Source organism: Carcharodon carcharias, chromosome 15, assembly GCF_017639515.1.
Source record: "Carcharodon carcharias isolate sCarCar2 chromosome 15, sCarCar2.pri, whole genome shotgun sequence".
NCBI lineage: Eukaryota > Metazoa > Chordata > Chondrichthyes > Lamniformes > Lamnidae > Carcharodon > Carcharodon carcharias.
In genome coordinates, this window is record NC_054481.1 from 105,919,988 (window position 1) to 105,937,864 (window position 17,877).

Genomic DNA, 17,877 nt, shown 5'->3' on the forward strand with positions numbered 1-17,877 from the left:
CAGCTGGCACCTCTAATTGGGGCTGAGCTTGCCTCCTATCCAAAAAAGGCTGTTTGGATTTTAAAATAGCAGTGCGAGAGTGACGCTGTTGAGGCATGGGGTCAGGCCTCAAAGTTCATCCAGGTGTCTTGTTTCCAATGAAAACAAAAAGTGTGGAAAAACTCAGCAAGTCTGACAGTATTTGTGGAGAGAAAGACAGTTAACAATTCAAGTCCATATGACTCATCTTCAGATGAAGAAGAGTCATACGGACTTGAAACATTAACTATCTAGTGGTGGCAACCTGTACTCCTTCACCCAGCTTTACTGGTGACTGTTGAATGCAACTCATGGATCAATCAGAGCTAAAAGGCCCTGAGTTCTGGAATTCCCTTCTGCCTATAAATCACCCCTTAAAATCTATCCTTTCACCAAGTTTTTGATCACCTTGCCTAAGCCGTCTTCATGCGGCTTGGTTTAAATTTTTGTTTGATAACGCTTCTGTAAAGTGCCTTGGGACTTTTAACCACCCTAAAGGTTCTATAAAAGTGCAAGTTGTTGTTGTTGTTGAACATCCTTGTGTTTAATCCAGAAACAAAGAGGATCATATTTTGGCTGATACCCCCTTCAATTGCTTGGCCCATTCCCCATTTCCAAACTGATTTCCCCAGCCTGAAACAACAGTGTAGGGAAAGTGAAGCAGGAACCATGATAAGATTGGTGTGTGCCCAGCGAGATTGGGGAGATTTGATGCCTGCTGTGGTACTGAGCTGTATGACCACAAGACGCCAGGATTGATTCTCCTCCTGTGCATGCCTGAGTTGTGGCTGATCTCACTCAGCTGGATGCTGCGTCTGGCATCGGTGCCTATAAAGCCAAGCTGAGACTGGGGCTAAAAATCAGCAAGGAAAGACCAATGCTGTGTGGAGAAACCTCCTGGAAAGCTTGTGTGGAAGTTGGGTAAGGGAAGTATTGGTCTTCCTTGCGTTGGGTGCCGTGATCATCTAGCCTGCCGCCACTCAACCTACGTTCACTTGTGCAAGCAATGCACTGGAGGGTGGCAGATTTTTGTACATCTGTAACCCATTGGGAGGAGGGGCAGGGAAGAAAGAAAACTAGTAAAATAAATGACTGAGCTCATCAGAACTTATCCCATGACAGCAATCATGGATAATTTTAATTATTACACCAGAGCAGAAACATTCCAACAGAGTATTTTGATGGTGTATAATCATGAAACAGCAGACATTTTCCAGAAATTGTTGTGTTATTCCAATGTATAAATCAATTGCCAATAACCATAAACTTGATCCAAGCATCAAATCTTTTGCATTCAGGAATCCTCTAATGATGCTGCGCACACGCGCAACATACCTCAAGTATGCATAGCTCTTTAGCTAGCTCCTAGATATGTACAAAGTGCCTTTACAAGTGCCCCCTTAGTGGGAGTGTCAGTATAAGATGGCAGTGGTGAAATTATATATTTACATATATATATATATCTCTGTGTATATATATATATATAAATATATGTGTGTATATATATAATGAATCAACTATCACTGAGAAACCTTTACAATAATGCAATGAATTTCAGCCAACACGTGCCATATTTCACCAGCAACACATTGTGTTTAGATACAGGTTGTAGTGACATTGAAGATAAAAATGTTACATTGCCATCCAACACTTTTGATTTGGCACCAAGTGATGGCCTCAGAGGCTTCTTGGGTGGCCCATAGTCAAGTGGAGAGGAATTGCTCTCTGAGCACTTCCCACCTCAGTACAGCTCCTCAATCTGCACCAGGCAGACTGCGTTGTGGCTCGTGGCCTCTTCTTCTGAGAAATATATAAACACTGAATGCCACCATCGAACAAACACCACCTCCCTTCCCGCCAGGGCTCATTCAAACCTGGCTCCTAAAGGTGATTCCTTACCTCCTATCACCAGTTAATGTAAACTTACGTTCTCCTAGTGAAATATACAAAGAGCAGGAATGATTCCATATCAAAATGATGCAAATATTTATAAAATGAACAGCTTCCAAATCTGGGAATTTCAGAACAATAACTTAGCACTTTAGCAGGAATGACAGTGCAACCACAGATACTAGCAATGGGTGTATGCAGTTCATGCCAATTGCAGGCATCACCCAATCATGATGGACACTCAGTATATGGGTATACAGGCCAGTAGTGATTACAGCTGTTGTAATGATGCAGTGAGTGGTTCAGGGACAGTTGTAACATTATAGTGAGCAGGCACTCATTTGTAGAACCATCTTAATTTGCTGATGTTGCAATGCTGGTACCTCCAGCTGTACCCTCGGCTATGGTGACATGGTAAGGTACCAGAGGGTAGCTGGTGTCTGGGCAGATGAGGCGTGGAGAGAATTGTCCACAACAAAATCTGGAGGTTCAGGCAGACACGTCAATAATACTCAAGGATGAATCAAACTTTTGAGCCCTCTCCTTGTGCACTGCCTTTTGTGCCTCACAGTTTAGGTCAGTCCCAGGCTGAGGCTGTGTCAGAATTCTGGAAGGTTCTTTTGTGGTACGAGGCAATGGTAACTGATTGGTAATTCCAACCTTTAAAGAGCCTTTTTCCCTCCAGGTCTGACAGTTGGGAGTGGTGGGGGGCGGAAGGAACCTGAAGGGACCAGCTTAATCTATGGAGGGAATTGGTGACTGAAACAGCAGCTGCTTTTTAATGGGCTCAATGTGTCAGAGAGTTAGACTGCTGTGTCAGGGAGGCAGAGTCTGCACGCACATAGAAACACATGGATGTTTGCACCAAGTCTGACCTATCACGGCGATTCGATCGGTGTGACTTATGAGCATTTGGCCCCCATGACTCCGAACTGCTAACTCAGTCTCTGCCAGGCTAAACCATTGGCTGTTTGAAGGTTTGTTATTTAGCAGGTGTTAAGGGGGTGCACTGAAAGTCCTTGTGCCACCAAAACTGAGCGGCAGTGAAAGCTATCAGGCTGTGAATGACTCTTCCTTTTTACCCAGCAGAATGTCGAGAACCCCAACAGCTTTGTGCAGTTTTCCCCACCCACACGTCCCTGAGTGCCAAAAAGAAAAGACCCGCCAGTCATTGGGTTGGGGGGGGGTAGTGCATCACAAGCCGGACACATAGACACATCGCCCCTTCGGCTCTGAGGGCAATCGTTTTAAGCTTAATTTTCAATTGTTGCCAATAAATCGGAAACAGAGCGAAGCTGGGACAGTCCTGCCTGGGCAGGGCATGGGTGAAAATGAGGGCTTAACTGCGTCTGAAATAAGTTTCCACCCCCCACCCCCCCCCACTTTGATCTCTGTTACTTAATGCCATCCACCCACCCCTCACTGCACACCCCAGCCCCAAGCAACAAGCAGCCTCATGAATCAGATACAAAGAGCATTGGCCCTTTGCCACTCAGATTTATTGCAGCAGCCACTAGCACATGGACTCTGTAGCCTATTCTCCCCAGCCCACTGGACTCCCACTGTAGAAACCTATGCACAACAACTTGGTGTCTCCTTGTAAGCTGGGGTGTAAGGGGAATCGAACCTGTGACATGCCATAGCATCCCTGCAGGCGCCAGAAATTAAGCTTGCTCCCTGGGGAACATAGTCAATGCTTGTCACCCAGGGACTCCAAACTCAGAGCCTCAAGCTTCTTTTGTCTCCCCATAAAATCTGGGATGTGCTCAATGTCCACGCTCCACACGTTATCTCCAATGCAGCCCGGCCTCCTGTTACTGACATTCTTCATGGAGTTTCCGGGTCGCATGCTTAATCCGGTTCTTTTCCCATAAATTTCGTAGCCTGGCATTTCGGTTTGTTATCTCCTCCACGTGACTGTTGGGAAACCATCCTCGCTCTCCATCCGACAGTCGGATCCCCTCGATCCAGCCTGGAAAGAGATTCGGAAAGCAGCGTCGATGAGAAGGAGGGAACGGCGGCTGGTCAGCCAAATGTAACACACGGCCTGCTCTTAGCGAGCATCTCACACGGACTTCGAGAAACCTTGGGAACTTTTACGCCTTTCAGTTCCTCTTCCTCCTTGAGGGACAGGGTTGGGGTGTGGGGGGCACGGTCTCAGGACAAGGGGCCGATCATTTAGGACCGAGACAAGGAGAAATCCCTTCACTCGATGGGTTGTGAATCTTTGGAATTCTCAACCCCAGATGGTTGTGGATGCGCCATTGTTGAATATATTTAAGGTTGGGATAGACGGATTTGTAGTCTCTCAGGGATGATGGGATATGGGGGGCAGGTGGGAAAGTGAAGTTGAAGCCAAAGATCAGCAACAATCACGTTGAATGGTGGAGCAGGCTTGATGTGCCATATGGTCTACTCCTGCTCCTATTCCTTATGTTCTTCTCCTCCCCGGAGCTCTTTATTAAAACTGATACAGTTTAGAGCATTAAATTATCGGCATAAACTTGGATTGCATCCCCTGGTGCATAGGGAATTGAGGGATGATCTAATCGAGGTATTTAAAATGTTTAAAGGGTTGGATAAGGTAGTTACAGAGAGATTATTTCCTCTGCTGGGAGAGTCCAGAACAAGGGGATGTAGAAGTTATAGCTCAGCCATGGGGAGCAAAACCTGGAAGAATTTTCTCACGCAAAGAGTAACAGAAATTGGTGGAACTTTGCCACCAAAAAGGTTGCGTGTGCTGGGGGTCAATTGGAGGATTCAAGACTGAAGTAGATTTTTGGTAGATGAGGGTATCAAAGGATTTGGAGCAAAGATGAGATGATGGAAGTACAGTTCAGCCATGATCTAACTGGCTGGAGAAGCAGGCCCAAGGGGCTGAATGACCTCCTAATGTTCTGATGCTCATGTTTTCTGCATTCCCCAGGCACCCTCTGATGCTGCACTCTGAGCTCTCGAGCAATGTTTCTCTCACCGTCTTTAGTTCTTGTCTTCACTTCGAGGACATCAGCTTTTTCCAGTGCCAGCTCATCAGCTTCCTGGGGTTTGTATGTCTTGACACACTGAACCTGTGGAATGTCTGCATTGGAAAGTAAAATGTAAGCTGCTGGTCAGATGGCTCATGGTGTCAATTCTTATTAATTACAGTGTTAAGATTTAATGGCAGTTACATTGTTAAACAAGTGATGGATATTTGTACACCTATAAATGGGGATAGCTGGGGCACTGGTTGGGGGGGGGGGGTGGTTTGGAGTAGTGTTGATTGTGAACTAGGTCAATAAACTCTCTCCAGCAAAGAAAGCAGCTACGTCATAGTTTTAACTTCACCATCTGGCATGGATCAGATTAATACATAACTCGTAATCAGATTTTTAACCCAAAAGCATTAGGCATTTGTTGAAGCGGAACTGTACGGACAATTCCCATTCCCTAGTTTGTACCGAGTTGGCTGAACTCAGCCAGAGTAGCAGCTGAAATACTGCATTAGGGCCCAGGGTACCTGGGTTAGTGAGGGAGAGAATCAGCCATGGCCACCAGTCCTATTCCACGATGGAATGAAGGAAACAAATTGCATTTATATAGCACTTTTCATGACCTCAGGATGCCCCAAAGTGCTTTACAGATATTGGAGTACTTCTAATGTGCAGCCACTTGTAATGTAGGAGAGATGGCAGCCAAGTTGTGGACAGCAAGATCCCAAAAGCAGTAATTAGAAAATGACCAGATGTTCTAGTGATGTTAGTTGACAGATAAATATTGTTCAGGGCACTGTGGAGAACTCCCCAGCACTAGTGCCCTAGGACTTGTCATGTTCAACTGAAAGAATAGACGAGGCTTCAGTTCATTGTCTCAATTGAAAAAAAGCACCTTCAACAGTGCAGCCCGACAGTGTAGCATTCCCTCCGTACTGCACTGGGAATCTCAGCCTGAATTTTGTGTTCAAGTCTCTGGAGTGAGAATTGAAGCCATAAGGTTCAGACTCTGAGACAAGAGTGAAACCAATTGAGAAAAGGCTGCCACATTGGGCTGAATTTTACCAGCCCTAAGGCGATGGGGCTAGGGACAGCTTCGGGAGGGGAGCCTGATATCTACCTGCCAGCACCGACTTTTTACCAGCAGCGTGAACTCCACTGGGTGGCCAACAGAGTCATTTAACTACCCAATTGAGGGCACTTCCTGCATTTGACCAGCACCGGAATGGGCTGTTGCCGCCACATGGGGTGACTGTGAGGTGAACCCAAGCGGCACCCAAGTGGATCCCCAGGTGAGTGGTGAGCCCTCCTTAATGACAGCTCCATGGCCCATGAGGGCCCTCCCCCAGTGCCAATGGCCACCCCTGTGGCTACAGTACCTGACTGGACTGGCAGCTCATGGCGGGGGCAGATACCTGTCATCAATTGGATGGTGATCTCAGTGGTGGCCTGTTAATTGGCAGCCGCTGGTAAAATGCCATCTCGGAGTCCCACTGCCCACTGGGGCAGAGTCGGTTCCCACTTTTGGCCCCCGCAGCAGGACTTCATCAATGCTGGAAAAGCTCAGCTCACTGTGTATATATGGATGTTGAGAGAGGCTCAGCTCCAATATCCCACGTGCTTGTATATCTTACCTATACTCATAATGTAGGCTACATGAGGTCTTGTGGTTCATTAGATGTCTCAGAGCCAGAAGCTCTGGGTTCGTCCACTCCAGAACTTGTTGATCATACAAGGATCACTCACGACATGGTTCAACATGATAATCAGCCTGCTAATCCTTCCAACACTCCCCCACTATTCCCCAAAGGGAAAAGGTGGTTGTGAAGATACAAAGCAAACCAGTTAGGCTCACAAACAAATGGCTACTTGGGTGAGTTGCTGGAGAGTGGAACTGTCCACTGAGCAAGATTGAGAAGAGGGGAGAAAACAGTTCCAGGAGGGAAAAAAATGAATGACGCACCATTTGCTGATGTATTACAGACAGTGTGACAAGCATGAAAGTTGGGTGCAGAAAAGAATGTGTCACGGGCTCAGTTCATGTTTAATGAATCAGTTCTCAATGTCTGTAAGTACTGATGTTATCTTGGTTTCATCCGCTTTCCACAATTTCTCTACAAGCTAATTACTGGAATATCGTCCAGTACCTCAGACAGATGTGCAGTCACTCCCCGCAGTCAGTATGTGCAACCTTCAGCCCATATCCACTTCAGACTGCTTCTATCTTCATGACATCTCCTGCCTCTGCCTGTACCTTAGCCCATCTGCTGATGAAAGCTTCACATTTGCTAATTTCTCCTCAGTCGGATACCCCAGCATCTTGCCTTCTTCACTCTTTATAAACTCCCAACTTATCCAAAACATTACTGCTCACGGCTGCACCAGGCCTTTATTGACTCACAGCCCTCTTGCCTCCAATTTCAAATTCTTGTATTCCTGTTTAGTTCTCTGCAAGGCCTTGCCCTCCCCTTACACTCAATGCTCTTGTATATTACCCTCTCCTTTTGCCCACCATGGGCAGCTGTGTCTAACTGCCCTGGTCTCACTGACTGGAAATCTCTTCTTAAACCCCTCCATCTTCCTTCAAGTTCTCCCTAAAGCCCAACTCGGTGACCAGTCTCCAGGTTCAATGTCAGTTTTCCTCACACATCTGAAGCACCTTGAGCTATTCTCCTGCATTCAAGGTGGTTTATAAATGTTGTTGTTTATCTCTTGTGTGGTTCTACAGACTGAGTCTGTCCACAGACTGACCAACACAATGGGGAAGCTTCAGGGATTAATTAAACCACCTAGTTTAAGACCAAACATCCTTGAGCAGCACATCAGGACATTTTATTGTAGAACTTGTGTGTTGTTGAAAAAGAGAGACATGTCTAGGCTTTTCATCTTGCACTCATCAGGACACTAGCAAGAATACCAGTATAAAGGGAAACCAACAATTTATACTGCATGTGAAGAGAGTGCTGATTGTTTGGAAAGTGGCATTGCCATGGAGAATGCATCAGTGATGGTGACTGACAGTTAACTGCCAAGCATTGTTTGAAATTTAAACCAGGCAGCTTGACCCTGATTGGTCAAGGCATTGCTCTGAGGAATGAGTCAGCAAATGGCTGTCACTTAGTTGTTTAGCTGAAACAGGCGCAATGTGTGTACATGTTCTTTCTGTCTGCAAAGGACAGGGCCCTGTGTATTAATATATGTAGCTTCCAGTACACAGAAATGTGCCACACTGTGAGCCCAACTGACAATCTTAAATTGGTTGTTAGCGTAATTTTAGCACGCTGAGGACTATTTAGCAAATGTTGTCTAATCGCGGAATCACATCTAATGTTGGAGACTGTGTTTTGAGTTTTGCAAGGATAGGCTAGTTGGTACGGTCTGTATCTTGCCCGTTGCAAACATTGGCTGGGACATACTGTGTGATATGATCTGCCAGTCCTTGGGATGTATGGCCTATATACCTAGTGTCACACTGGCACTGAAATTCATATACCACGTTATTCATTTGTATGATAGGCAGAACATCCTTGTGGTTTGACAGCAGCATCCTGTTCATGACAAATACTACTCATGTTGCTACTGCAGCGTGAAACAGCTAGTTTCACCTGTTGTTCAAATTTTTGAGATACCGTGCCCTTCCAGGGTAATCGGAGGTAGACTGGGCAATCTTCAGGGCTGAAAGTAACGGCCTTAGGCCCGTTCATGAGTTTGCGTGATAGACAGCGTGAAATGATCTGATCAGGGTAGCCATTATCCTGCAGGATGCTTTTGCTGCGCCCTATTTCAGCATCAAGCTTGCATGGTGAGCAAATGGCTCGGGCCCCATTTACAAGGTTGCCGATAAGAGCAATCTTATAGCGTGTGGAACTGTAAGAATCACTGATGCGTTCTCCATCCAATTGCCAACTAATCAGCACTCTCCTCACATGTGGTATAAATGATTGTTTTGCCCTGACACTGGTATTCTTGCGAGTGTCCCGATGAGTGCAGGGCAAAAAGCTTAAAAACATCTCTTTTTTCAGCAATACATTTTATTCTATTAAAGATGCTATATAAATGCAAGTTGTTAGTTGAGCTACCAGCAGAGAATGTCAGCTACATAGAGGCAGTCTCACCTATGGAGAAATTATCATAGTACCACCCACAATATTCCTTTCATTAAGCATTGGCAGTGTTCTAGGGATATCCCGATAAGCATGGAGAGCCAGCATGGCATCCCACCATTGGCCTAAACTCAGAAAGTGAGCATTGTGTGAGAATCTCACCATCCTTCTCCGGCTCTATATAATCTGTGTCGATCTCTTTGTCTGCAAGGAGCATGGCTGTTATCCACCGCTGTTTCTCACTCCTGAGGAAAGAGATGAGAAAAATACAATGGGTTCTGTACATAAACAGGATTGAGTACATGCACTCTGTATATGTGCAGGATTGAGTACAGGGGCTCTGTACATAGCAAGATTCAGTACATAGGCTGTGTGTATGAGCAGAATTGGGTACAGGGGCTTGGTATACAAGTAGGATTGGGTACATGGGCTGTGTATATGAGCAAGGTTGGGTACAAGGGCTCTGTACATGAACTGTACATTGGGTGTCTTTCTATAGACACTCACTGAACCGCTGTATTTCCTATGGTTTGTGTTCACCACACCCTCTTCCAGCTGCTCTTCCCCAGGCACCTCAGCCACAGCATCCCAGTCTTCCCACTCAATGGTCCAAAGTCCCAAACTCCGCTCCTGAAACAACAATTGCATGCATGTCCACCAAACACTGCTCACCACGCCATCTCCTTCTCAATCAGGAGGGAGGCCTTGTTACTCAGTGCATACGTTCTCACCTTCCCGAACCCTGCCACTTGAATTCTTCCATTCCCACTCTGGCCGCCTACACTCTACTCGGCTGTTTCCACACACTAAGCTCATGTTCTCCTGGGCTTTCTGCAGCCCTCTGGCCTGACTGTTGACTTTGGAACTTCGAAGCTAAGCTAAACCCTTCATAGCGTTCACAAGATATGCGAGTGATGCAGTTTCCAAGAAGAGGTTAAGTTGGATTGACCTGTCAGGTTCAGTGTGGGAGGAAGGGGGTTGGACTGATGATGCTGTTTGTTTATCCCCTTGTGAGACTGACAGATATGTTAAACTTCCTCTGAACACCTTCTGTTTCCATTTCAAGCCAACAGCATCTGTAATTCAGCATCTGTAAATTTTCTTCTCTTTGCGTAACCCTATTTCCTCACCTATTTCTTTGAGGGGGAGTCTCACCCATTGCTTTTCACCCTCTTAACTATTCGCGTTCTTTTACTACTATTCCCTTGCCTTGGTAAGAGGCTTTCTTATGGCCTCGTAACAGTTTACGATTGAGCAGCTTATAGGTTGTTCAGTCCGTGTGATTTCTGTTGTTTCCCCACACACATTTAGTTCAGACAGAATTCCAGCCCAAATGTTAATTTGCCTTTTCCCTTCATAGATTTTTGGAGTTTGGTGACACCTGCTGGTTCACTGGGTATGTGCACTGCCTGGAGTGATTGTGACTCAATGGAGCCCTGCCAGTCCTCTGGTGCTACTCCTCTTCAGTACTAAGTTAGTTGATGTCAGCCAGCAGAGCAGCTGTGGCTCCTCAGTGCAGGGGAAACATCCACCCAAGCTCTCAATCTCTGTCCAGTGACAATGACCGAAAACTGGGCGTGAAAATCGAGTAAGAACAGGATGGGAATTGGGTTTAAGACTCCGTAGCTTGCTGAGACTCACAGTATGCTCACGATTGCTGAATTGTAAATTGTCTGACTCACTGGAGGGCAACTGGCACCTGTATCCAACTGTATCCCAGCCTTGAACTTGTGTCTCCAGGTGACTGGCCTCCAATATCTGTACCTAGGAGTCTTCAGCTGAGCTTTTGCCACTGACTGTCTATTACTTAGCAACTGTCCCATCAATACTTGTTGATGATTATCCTGTGTGGCTCTTCCCCAAGTTGACTCAGTCTTTGGAGAAGATCCTGAAAATCAGTTTCTCTTTTGTTCGCTGCCCCTCTCACCCAGGTAAGAACCTAGTGAGAGCCTCAGCCTTGTCACTTAGAGTGAAGTGGTCTTCAAGGATAATTGTGAGAAATGTGCTGTGAATTCAGGGGAGGTGAGACTTGGAACAGAAACACTTACACAGGACATGACTGTAGTTTTTCAATTAGCTAAGGGCATTTGATAATAAAGAAAAATCACTCACTCACAGCTCTGGGTCCCAGATTCTAGAATAAATGATCACTGATTGATTACTGATCACAAGCTCCTGGGTCATTCAAAAAGCATAAGGCTTAAACATATTCTTCTCATTTCAGAAAATGGGTCCCTACATAAGATGCCTCTAGCAAGTGTAAATGAGTCATATTATGAGCTTGACTGATTATCTTAAATTGATTGTTAGTGTAGCTACTAGCAGACTCTGGATTGTTCAGTAAGTGCTGCCCAATCATAACGTGGCTCATTTACACTTGCTAGAAGCGACCTACATTTACATGCAGGGGCCTGTTCTCTGCAAACAAAAGGAACATGTTCAAGCCTTGCACCTTTTTTTGAATTACCCGGCAGCTTGAGTGCCGTTGTTCTTTATTGCTTTCTCCATGGCAACCCCTCAGCTAATCAGTGTCGACTTGCCAACCAATCAGCACCCTTTTCTCCAATGGTATAAATTGTTGTGATCGTTTGAACTTTGGCTTTCTTGCATTTGTCATGATGAGTGCAAGATGAAAAGCTTTGGCAACTTGTCTCTCTTTTTCAGCGAGATTCAAGTTCTGTACTAACAACCAACTGTTTCTACAATTGGGTCTTTGTTGGTTCATGTCAGTTAGTTTACCCTGAATGAAGAAATGATCTGTCCAATGAAGGAATAGATTATAAGACCTGCTTTATTAGGAGTCTGTGCTCCCAGGACCCACACTATCGCCAGAAGTTGCTCTGTGCTGCAGTGATGCTGCCCATTAAAATGGCACAGTAATGGCAGTGCCCAATTACTGCTCTGTCACACCAGTGCCAGGTCACTTACTCGGTGCGGGCCCGCAGCAGGATCTGCTGCTTCACACGATGCTTCTCGAGCAGCTGCAAGTGGAAGACATGCCCTGGGATCCCGTGCACCTTCATATTCAGGTCCTTTGCTCTTAGCTGATGGGTCTTGGCGTGGACGAACACAGCGAATTTCCCTGTACTGAGAGAGACAGAGTTTCAGTCAGCAGGCACCTTGTAAACAGCCCTGTTCACATTACTTTAATCTGCCAAGATCATGGAAAACAAATACATCCCTCTTACCCCTTAGAGGATGTTGGACCACAGAATAGTTGAATACTTTTGCATTTTTTTGAGGAAAATACAAATCTTTGGGGAGAAAGCAGAGCAGCAAGATTAGTTTGGCGTTGCTCTACCAAAAAGATGGCATAGGTAAGAAGGGCCGATTATCCTCCTGGTCACTTTGCCTTTGGTTGAGAGGTTGGAATTCAGGACGGTGCCTGGATCAGGAATTGCAATTTTCCGCTAATTCAGTTAAAAAGGTTTGCATTTAAATTGTGCCTTTCTTGACCTTAAGATAAACCAAAACACGGTACAGCCAGTTAATCACTTTTGAAGTGTAGTCACAGCTGTAGGAAATGCAATAGCAAATTTGCCCTCATCAGGGCGATGACGGCTATATAATCTATTTTAGCAATGTCAAGTAAGGGATAAAGACTGTCCAGGATCCCAAAGACAACTGTTCCTGTTCTCCTTTGAAATAATGGGACCTTTTGCGTCTAAGTGAGAGGGCAGATGGGGACTTAACTTTGTTCAGACGTGCACCCAGTTAACTCTTGGTGGATAAATTGGATCCCAAGACAGAAAGTGAAGTATGAAACTAGGCACAAATGCTTTTCTTGACACTTTATTTACAGAATGCAGCATTGCACATGTCTGTCCTTCCTATCTGCTTTCACCAGTGTCCCAGCAATCCCTCTTTATTCCTCTTTGAAGTACAAGTTAACAAATAAACAAATGAACAACCCCTTTAAGGGAGCATTTTCGTGTTATTGCAACTAAGACCAGAAGTGTCAAAGGAAACTTATTAAATTAAAATGTTGTTGCTAGGAGCAGTCCCTCTTTATATGTGCTCAAGATACTTAATCAATCAATACCCCCCACCTGTTTATCCTTAATTTTAACAATACAATTAACATAACTAACTACATTTATACTGGCCACATTTGATGGCATTTTCTACTCATTTTTGATGAAAAAGTTCCATTTGAACTTCCTTCCTATCCCTCCCCTGGCCCCTTGGATCCCTGGGATTTGAACCCTGCATTACTGTAAACAATACTCCCGGACTAACTTTGTCAATTCCCTTCAGTCCTTATTCTAGAAAGTTTCAATTAAGTGACCTTACGGTCTCCTCTTTCCCAAAGTAAATATACACAATCTGCTTTAACCTTTGCTTATAACTTCAGTTGCTGATGTTCAGTTTGTGACTGTGATGGGTCTGTGTATTTCTTAAAGACTTGGTTTCCATCCATCTCTCAAAGATCTTGTTTTAAAATCTGCTTTGGCTGCCCCTGTTTTGCAACTTTAATTCCCTCTGGTTCTCTCTGCCAGGGCATATCCCTGTCCCAGATGAGTGTGCAACAGGGCATGTGATTCAGATAAGTCCCTGTGAGTTCCTTGGGGGGGGGGGGGGGGGGGGGGGGGGGGGGGGGGGGGGAGGGTGGGAGGGAGTATTGATATTCTGCAGAACGTGCTATAGGGCATAAAACAAAAGGTGGTGGGGGAGGGATGTAGCTGACCCTCATGATCTGCTTCCTTATGGAATGTAATTTTTGACAATATCTTTAGAAATCCCAGTTGGCTTGATACACTGGCATCTTATTGAGTGTCATCAATCAGTGGAGTCCCAGGCTGTGTCAGCATGGGCAGTATGTGAAACAATACAATTGGTGTCAGAGCTCCTGAGTTAGGAGGGGAAAAGGCTTAAGCAAGGTTCCTTTCATCATCAGTGACTATGAAGTCTAGGTGTGGATATATGAACACTGTGTGTGTGTGAGTGTGTGTGTGTGTGTGTGTGTGTGTGTGTGTGTGTGTACATGGAATACTGGATATGCATGTGGACACTGGCTGTGTGTGTAGACGCTGGGTGTATAAATGGCATTGTGTAGGTTTGTCGACACTGGGTGTGTACGTGTATCTGTGCAGAGACTGGATGTGTGTGTGCGTGCGGAGATTGGGGGTGTGTGCAGAGGCTGGGGGTGCGTGTATGTGGACACTGGGTGTGTGCGTGTGGACACTGGGTGGGTGTGCGCATGTGGACGCTAGGTGGATGCGCACGTGTGGACCCTGGGTGGGTGTGCGCGCGTGGACACTGGGTGTGTATGTGTGTGCGGGTGGACGCTAGGTGGGTGCGCACGTGTGGACCCTGGGTGGGTGTGCACGCGTGGACACTGGGTTTGTATGTGTGTGCGGGTGGACACTGGGTGTGTTTGTGTGTGCGTGTGGACACTGGGTGTGTGTGCGTGTGGGCACTGGGTGTGTGTGCGTGTGGGCACTGGGTGGGTGTGCACATGTGGACACTGGGTGTGTATGTGTGTTTGTGGGCACTGGGTGTGTGTGCGTGTGGGCATTGGGTGTGTGTGCGTGTGGGCACTGGGTGGGTGTGCACATGTGGGCACTGGATGGGTGTGCGCACGTGGGCACTGGGTGTGTATGTGTGTTTGTGGGCACTGGGTGTGTGTGCGTGTGGGCACTGGGTGGGTGTGCGTGTGGGCACTGGGTGGGTGTGCGTGTGGGCACTGGGTGGGTGTGCGTGTGGGCACTGGGTGGGTGTGCGTGTGGGCACTGGGTGTGTGTGCATGTGGGCACTGGGTGGGTGTGCACACGTGGACACTGAGTGTGTATGTGTGTGCGTGTGGACACAGGGTGTGTATGTGTGTGCGTGTGGACACAGGGTGTGTATGTGTGTGCGTGTGGACACAGGGTGTGTGTGTGCGTGCGTGTGGACACAGGGTGTGTATGTGTGTGCACGTGGGCACTGGGTGTGCATGTGTGCGTGTGGGCACTGGGTGGGTGTGTGTGTGCGTGTGGACACTGGGTGTGTATGTGTGTGCGTGTGGACACTGGGTGTGTATGTGTGTGCGTGTGGACACTGGGTGTATATGTGTGTGTGGACACTGGGTGTGTATGTGTGCGCACGTGGACACTGGGTGTGTATGTGTGTGCGTGTGGACACTGGGTGTGTATGTGTGTGTGTGGGCACTGGGTGTGTTGTGTGTGTGTGTGGACCCTGGGTGTGTATGTGTGCGCACGTGGGCACTGGGTGTGTATGTGTGTGCGTGTGGACACTGGGTGTGTTGTGTGTGTGTGGACACTGGGTGGGCGTGTGTGTGTGTGTGTGTGTGTGTGGCACTGGTCTTGAGCGTGTGTGTGTATGGACGCTGGGTGGGTCTGCGCATGTGTACACTGGGCGTGTGCATGCATGGAGACTGGTGGTGTGCATGTGGAGTCTGAGGGTGCACGCGCCCACATGTGTGTGTGTGCGTGCGTCTGTGGACACTGGGTGTGCACATGTGTGTGGACACTGGGTGTTCACGTGTGTATCTGTAGAGACTGGGTGTGTGCGTTTGGAGACTGTATGTGTGGACACTAGGGGTGCACGTTCATGCATGTTGCAGAAGGTCAAGGTCAGGCTTGGCTAATTTTCCTGCAGATACTCGCAACATACATCCAGGGTGAAAATTGTGATCTTGTTGGGGGTACTGTGCTGTGGGGCTGGACTGCAGCAGGAATCAGCGGCTTCAGGGGGGGTTGGGGAAGCTGGATGGGATATTCAGATTTACATTGGTCGATAGAATAGAATCATAGAATGGTTATGGCACAGGAGGCCATTCAGCCTGTCATGTTTGTGCTGGCTCTCTGCAATGCCATTCACCACATGCCACTCCCTTGACTTTCCCTGTAACCCTGCAAATTTTTCCATTTCAGATGATGATCCAATTCCCTTTTGAAAGCCCCGATTGAGCCTGCCCCCACCACACTCTCAGGCAGCACTCACTGCCTGAAAAAGGTTTTCATCATGTCGCCGGTTGCCTTGGCGACATGAACTTGGCGATTTCCACTCTGTAAAATAATCTCTAGTTTGAGTTTTTAAATATGACCAGGTGCCGCCATCTAGTGGCGTAAAGCAGAGACTGCTTCCAGCCAGGTTGAAATGAGCCGGTTCCATCAATGAACAAGAACAAAAGGAAAGAGCTTTAAAAAGCAGTGGGAAAGAGAAAAAAAAATAGAAATCGCAACAGAAGTGGCAGCAGCGCTTATTATCAAATATGGTAATGGACACACTTACTCCTTCTTTCGGGAAAGCAGGAGGCAATCATTGAAGAGATGCAAGTAAATCGGCCTGGTGGAAAGCTTGAACTTTGACCCTGCCGTAATGTTGACCTGCGAATCCACTTCGGTCAGCTCACCATGCTTCACCAGCCAGCGGGACTGAGAGATCAGCGGGAAAATCTGGGGAGACAGGCCACCAAGTTCAGAGATCCGTGACTGGATCCAAACATGATCCTAACTCATTTCCTGCCATAACTCAGGCTCATGACCCTGACTCACCCACAAGGTAGAAGTGAAACCATACTGCACCCTCCTTCCCAGAATACAAGCGAGTTTTCTGAAAATGAGGAATTATCCGGGAATCGTGTAGTGGGCGGGATGTTTTCCTTTCACTTTGGGAACTGAGTCTGAATCAGATTCGGCTCATTCTCCTCTGATTACTTGCACTAAGTGTATAATCAGCTGGACAGTTTCAACCCATGTAGACACATATCCCACAACAACTAAAACCTCCCCTTAACTGGCCACTAGACTGGCAACTCACTCAGGAAGGACGGCTGGGCAGCTTGTTGGTCTAGAGGGTATGATTCTCACTTAGGGATTTTCAATGAGTCAATACACAGGAAGACCTGGGTTCAAATCTCAGATACAGCCCTCCTGTGTTGTCACTTGTAGCCTGAGGCACTGAAAGGTCGGCTGGTGTTGGGAATTAGGAGGAGGATAGTGCAGTAGAGGGGCCGCCTCCTGAGGTTGAGGTGCGCTGTTGTAGTGAGGCTTTACCCTGTATTAAGTCAGCACAGCAACAGAGCTGGGTGTGCTTAATGCTGACAGTCAGTCAACAAGACCTGCCTCAGCTTGTCTCCAGCTGCTGGCACTCATATGGGTGCGTGCTTGAAAGCTCTTGTCTTGTGGCTTCCCTCAAATCCAGCCCCTGGTGTTCCCATTAACAAAGCTTTGCAGTCTCCCCACTGACACCACCATGGAATGGGAGCTGCCTTTAGCCTCATCCCTCCCTTTCCCCCCCTGCGTGGACCTCTTCTCACAGCAGTGCAGCTAAAATGAGGAACCGTTTGGGGTGGAACTCGCCATACTTTGTACGCTGGTAGCTTACCTTACTTTCAAAGTGGATTTTGTTGTTCAGGTGAATTAGTTCCTCCGTTCTCTTCATTGACTGGACACTGGAATTACACTCCTGTGTGAGCTGATGGAGAAAGAGAATTGGGTTGGCTTGATCTCTGATTATGCTTCGAGCTCCCAGATTTAAAAAGAAAACTAGTGAATTCTTCCTCAACCAATCCATGGCAGAACCCCAAAAACTGCCTCAGCTCCCAAGCCCCACCTGAAACCACCAGCCAGCCCAAACCCCACCCCGCCACTCATCCAACAAAACTCTGTGCCTACCCCCAAATCCCGCTGAAACCCATAGGACCACAAGAATTAGGAGCAGGAGTAGGCCATTCAGCCCCTCGAGCCTGCTCCGCCATTCAGTAAGATCATGGCTGATTTGATTGTGACCTCAACTCCACTTTTCTGTCTGTCCCCTACAACCCTTAACTTAGTTGACAACCAAAATTCTGTCTAACTCGGCCTTGAATATATTCAATGACCCAGCCTCAACTGCTCTCTGCACAAGAGAATTCCAAAGACCCTGTGAGAGAAGAAATTCCTTCTCAT

General features: G+C 47.0%; 1 protein-coding gene across 2 annotated transcripts in view; it reads right to left on the minus strand.

The window, feature by feature from the left end:
* Positions 1-1,128: 1,128 nt before the first annotated feature.
* Positions 1,129-17,877, minus strand: part of arhgef19 (Rho guanine nucleotide exchange factor (GEF) 19) — a 90,203-nt gene continuing 73,454 nt past the window's right edge. For both annotated transcript variants that reach the window (XM_041205832.1, XM_041205831.1), the window contains 6 exons: positions 17,315-17,404; positions 16,220-16,383; positions 11,912-12,070; positions 9,146-9,228; positions 4,883-4,987; positions 1,129-3,880 (listed from right to left, as the gene is read on the minus strand). In XM_041205832.1, the coding sequence (XP_041061766.1) occupies positions 3,723-3,880; positions 4,883-4,987; positions 9,146-9,228; positions 11,912-12,070; positions 16,220-16,383; positions 17,315-17,404 (759 nt within the window). In that variant the 3' untranslated portion in view covers positions 1,129-3,722. The remainder of the gene's footprint in view (positions 3,881-4,882; positions 4,988-9,145; positions 9,229-11,911; positions 12,071-16,219; positions 16,384-17,314; positions 17,405-17,877) is intronic.